Below are 5,066 nucleotides of genomic sequence, written 5' to 3' on the forward strand. Positions count from 1 at the left end.
ACACGGATGTCTATAGTAATCAGACCGCATATGCGCCACATACTCATTTCGCCCAATCTTTTTTCTTTCTGCGGGTTATTTGGCCGAATCGCACGCATGTCACTCCACTGGCTCCTGTCCGTGCGAGGAGCGAGCGAACTTCTCCTTGCCGGCATTCGAGCTTGCCTGACATGTCACGACGCATTGTATCATCTTGATCACAGGTTTCCGGAGCAGATCAGTCACAGAAATGCGCGGTCATATCATACAGTAACAGGCAGTACATCACTTCCACCTCGATCTAGCCTCTTCTGTCCAGTTGGTCGCCCACAGCCATTACACAGATGACAGATCAGTCACGACTACTACTTGCTTAACAAGCAAGAACACTAGAAAAGCAGAAGCAGAAGCAGGCTGGGGGTCAGAGCAGCCTGGGGCTGGTGTAGGGGCCGTGGAGGATGCTGTCGGCGATGGCGTGGTAGGCGGCCTCCGTCAGGTGGACGCCGTCCCAGTTGGCGTACGCCGACGGGTCGGCGCACACGCTGGACCCCCGCACGCCGCAGCTGGCCGTCGGGTTGAAGTTGTACGGCCCCCCGCCGCCGCAGCACGTCTTCAGCGGCCCCTGCTTGAACCCTGCAACCGCCACAACCCTCCCAAGTTAGCATTCAGCACTACCACTAATAAGCAAGGTGACACTTCACCTGCCAATCCATAAGCCACCTCATATATTTGCTCTCCACTCCATGGAACTGATACTAGTGCTACTACTGCAAATGATCTAAGGCAACCTAAAAAAAATGAGATCCATGGGCACTGCAAGTGATCTAAAAGGCAACCTGAAAACTAGGCTATGCCAAGAAAACAGAAATTCTGCCTTTTATGTTTAAGTTACGCCAATAGTTTCTTTTCTGGACGTCCTGATGGCCAGCACCACACATGCACATCAACTCCTAGCAGTGACAGAAACCACGTTAACGGGTAGTGGAGATGACCAAGACACTCTGCAGGACCTACCACGAAGTCCTTTTATGCTCAAATCAAACACGGCTCACCTTTCCCTAAAGAAGGCTAGGTAGCCAATAGGAACATTCAGATCCCCAAAATCTTTTCTAAACAGCCCTGAAATCTTTTTGCAGCATCTTTACTGGCCCCTGCTACAGCATCCAAACTGTGCCCCATACTGATGATGATGATGGCACGCCGTGGCGGGCCATCGCTCGGACATGGTTACCGTTCAGTGTAGCTGTGCGTTCTTGAATGATTCGCATCATATCATCATGGTGTTTCATCACGTGGAAAGGTCCAACGCATCCATGTCCATTCAGTTCGAATACTATCCTAGATTTCGCCGCTGGTCGATCGATCGGCGTGTGCTCCTATTCCTATGAAGGGGAAAAAAATGGCAGCTATCGCAAGAGCTCAACTCACCGAACTGCTTGGGGTTCTTGGCGAAGGACATGGCCGCGCCGTAGTAGTCGGCGTACATGATCCGGGCCTTGGGGTACTTGAGGCGGAGCACCTGCAGCTTCTGCTGGACCATGGCGTTGTGGCGCTGCGCGAACTCGTTGTACGTCTTCAGGCAGCCGACAGAGTCGTAGTCGCTGCTGTTCCTGCCGGGGTGCAGGGTCAGGTACGCCGACGAGCAGCCCATCGGCAGGTTCCCCGGCACCACCAGGTGCATCGCGCCGCCCTTGATCAGCCTCTGTGCCGCCAATGCACAACCAGCAGAGCAGAGTAAGAACTGCCGCTTGTGGTCAACAATGGAAGAGAAGACATGCATCTTGAGAATGCTGTTCTGCTCAGTGCTCACCTCGGTTGCGTCGATGATGGCGGAGGAGACGGTGGGCACGTAGGATTTGGCGTCGTCCAGGGTCTTGCCCTTGAACAAGGCGTAGTTGTAGTCGTTTCCCCCAATCTCCCCCACGAGGAAGAGCGACCGGCTGAAATACTTCTTGCAATCTGCTTCGATTTTAAAAAAGACAAGCGGGGGAATCTTGCAATGAGCAACTGGTTGTGGAGATTGACCCCAAAATCCGACTAACTAGTAAAGAAATGGCGGCGACAAACTTTTGGGTGAGCTGCAGAGTGAAGGCTTGAGCTTGTCGAACCAGTCGAGCTGGACGCTGAGCGACAGGTTGGTCCAGAGCTTGTCGGACGCCCCGATCCCCTGGAAGAAGGGCGGATCCATGGCCGTGGCGCCGCCCACGGCGAAGTTGACGCCCTGCCGGACGTCCTTGCCGCGCGACAGGTACGGTTGCAGCAGCGGCAGCCCGAACGCTTGCGCTGCGGCCACAAGAAACAGGATAAGATTGGCAGAAATGTCAACATGTGGACACACAATGGGCGACGGGCAGGGCGCGCACCGAGGAAGTCGACGACGAGGCGGCCGTCGGAGCAGCGTCCCGTGGGGCGGTGGAAGTAGGTCATGCCGTACGGGAAGCGGCCGACGATGTTGAAGGAGAGCGGGCTGGACACGAGCAGGTTGCCGGTGTCGGTCAGGGAGTCGCCGAAGCTGAACATGGAGGTGTAGTTCTGCCCGCCGCCGCCGCATTGGGCGAGCCGCACGAGGCAGCAGCAGGCGAGGGCGGCGACGAGCGCGGAGAGCCGGGAGATCGCCATGGAACTGCGCGAGCGCCGCAAAGCAGTGGCGCACACACTCACTCACTCACTAGCTGGCTAGCTCGACCCACTGACGTCCACTCACTCCTCAAGACTCAAGTGAAGCCCAGGCTATACAGGCGGGCGGCTAGCTAGGCGAGGGGCGAGGGACACCGGCACGAGGCGCTGCCGTCCGTTTCCGCGACGGGACAGGTCCAGTAATGGTGGCTCCTTAAAGGCTCATTCACCTCTGCCATGCTTGAGATTGTAGTTGGGCAAGTTTAATGCGCGCCGAGGGCAAAGCAGACCCGGAAGAATCCATGGTGAAGGTGAAGTGCACGGCTGCCGCGGTAACTCTCCTACTGCCCCGGGGTTGCGCAGCTCGGTTCGTCCACTACTGAGTGAATGGATAGATATTTGACGGATCACGTGTGAGCTCCCAAAGCTCAATTATTCAGACAAGGACGACGTGGTGGTGGCGCTCACGATGTGCTTGGGAGTACGGGGATCTTCGCTCGAGGCGCTCTGTTCCTGTTCCACCGCTGACCACGCCTCGAGATTGGCGTGCATGCACGCAGCAGGGTCACCTGTAGTTCCATGTAGGCATGTAGTAGTCGTGGCGTGGTAACTCAGTAGGGGTGGGTACTCTCGTGGCTGCAAAGAGTATGACACTTGGATGAACTCAGCCTACGTGTAGCCCATTCACACTCTGTTCACTCCATATTTTCAACACCGATCCTTAAACCGCCAGCATACTTGTCGACGTGTTGTGTCATCTAATAGGTGTATGTATCGGTCCGGTGAGTTTTGCGGGAGTTTAGATAGCAGTCATGTAGGAGTTCGACATCCCAATCCACTACATTTCCCCTTCCAATCCTATTATTCCTTCATTCCACCCCTTCTTCTTCCTTGCTTTGCATCCGCACCATACTCTTCTCACGTTGTCGATGTATCTCTCTGGCCGACACATATGTATTGTCGGACTTCCCTAATTAGTACCAACCCGCCCGCTCGCCTTTCATGATGGTGTCATCCACCCGGGACACGTCCATAGGCAGGTACACTCCAATCCTTGTCCGCGTCGGCCATGGTAGAAACCATGCCTGTTAGGTGTTCAGTCAAATGCCACTGAGCTTACTTTCGAATGCCATGACGGGTTTTTGGAGTAAGAAGGATGGTGGCGTACTCGATCATGGAAGTTGAGTTGTTGTGTGATGCATGGTTGGTTGTATCCACGAATTTCGTAGACAGGGGCAGAAGGGCCTTCTGGCAGCAAGTGCATGAATCGTTTCACACACAAATGCACATCATCCATGATTGCAATGTGAGATCGTCATCGTATCAATGGTACGCCATCCATACCTCTGTCATCAAGTTTTGTGACATGGGTTGATATGCTCGAGGCAAGGAGGCCATTGCGCGCGACAAAGGAGGAGATCGTAACTTTTGCTTCTTCTTCCTTAATTTCTTGACTGATTCGTTCATTCATTCAATGTTGCTATTCACATTGTGTAGCCTACATGCGTTGTCGTGATGTACCACATGCTAGAGGGACGACAATTTATGCACATGCACTATTGGATGAAACTGAAATGGGAGTATGTATGGGACGACATGTTCCGTTCATGAAAAAAATGTGTAACATCTTGTTAATCTCGTTGAATTTAAACTATTGTTGTACTAGACTTACTTCCATGCTATGTATGGATGATTTGTACTATTTTCTATTCAAATTTTGATGAATTTCGTTAGTTAGCATGCAAATAAGTCTAGTATAATAATAGTTTAGATTCAACGAAAAATAGTTGATATTGAACGAGATTAACTAGATGTTGAACATGTTTTTCACAAATGAATCATGTTGTTACAACATACTATTCCTTGAGCTTCATCCAACAATATATGTGCGTGAATGGTCTGCCCTGTGTTTGGTGAGATATTAGTGCTTAACTGTCAAGAAACCCATGGAAAGGATCAATGATGTTCTTATTATTGCAAATAGGAACTATGTACCCGTGGATTTCATTGTGCTTGACATTGATTGCAATCGTACATGCCCTATCATTCTTGGTAGACCTTTTCTAAGGACTATTGGTGCTATCATCGATATGAAGGAAGGGAATATTAGGTTTCAATTTCCTTGAAAGAAGGGCATGGAGCATTTTCCTAGAAAGAAAATAAGGTTGCCTTATGAATCCATGATGAGGGCTACTTATGGTTTGATCACCAAAGACGACGATACGTGATTCTATCGCCTTATGCCTAGCTAAGGTCGTTAAACAATAGCGCTTATTGGGAGGCAACCCAATGAATTTATCTTTTTCTTTCTGTTTTGTTGCGTCCACACCATCATAATTCTGTTATGATTGTGTTTCTTGTGTTTCTTTTTGTGTTTGAGTCAAGCAAAACCTTTATGACTAGTTTGGTGTTGGTTGTTTGATCCTGCTGGAAAAAGACAGAAACTTTTCGCTCACGAAATTATTTTTCAT

At 50.9% G+C, this 5,066-nt stretch overlaps 1 protein-coding gene across 2 annotated transcripts; it reads right to left on the reverse strand.

The window, feature by feature from the left end:
- Positions 1–221: 221 nt before the first annotated feature.
- Positions 222–2,969, reverse strand: LOC123443138 (GDSL esterase/lipase At5g45910-like). Of its 2 annotated transcripts, none has more exons than XM_045119414.1 (5): positions 2,343–2,969; positions 2,047–2,262; positions 1,790–1,938; positions 1,408–1,720; positions 222–612 (listed from the first exon to the last, which is right to left on the reverse strand). In XM_045119414.1, the coding sequence occupies exons 1-5, from the start codon at positions 2,596–2,598 to the stop codon at positions 401–403; spliced, it is 1,146 nt and encodes a 381-aa protein (XP_044975349.1). In that variant the 5' UTR covers positions 2,599–2,969; the 3' UTR covers positions 222–400. The 2 variants fall into 2 exon arrangements, with proteins under 2 accessions (XP_044975349.1, XP_044975350.1); XM_045119415.1 differs by having other exon boundaries at positions 1,408–1,681; positions 2,343–2,965.
- Between the last annotated feature and the right edge of the window lie 2,097 nt (positions 2,970–5,066).

Source organism: Hordeum vulgare, chromosome 3H (assembly GCF_904849725.1).
Source record: "Hordeum vulgare subsp. vulgare chromosome 3H, MorexV3_pseudomolecules_assembly, whole genome shotgun sequence".
In the NCBI taxonomy this organism is placed as follows: Eukaryota; Viridiplantae; Streptophyta; class Magnoliopsida; order Poales; family Poaceae; genus Hordeum; species Hordeum vulgare.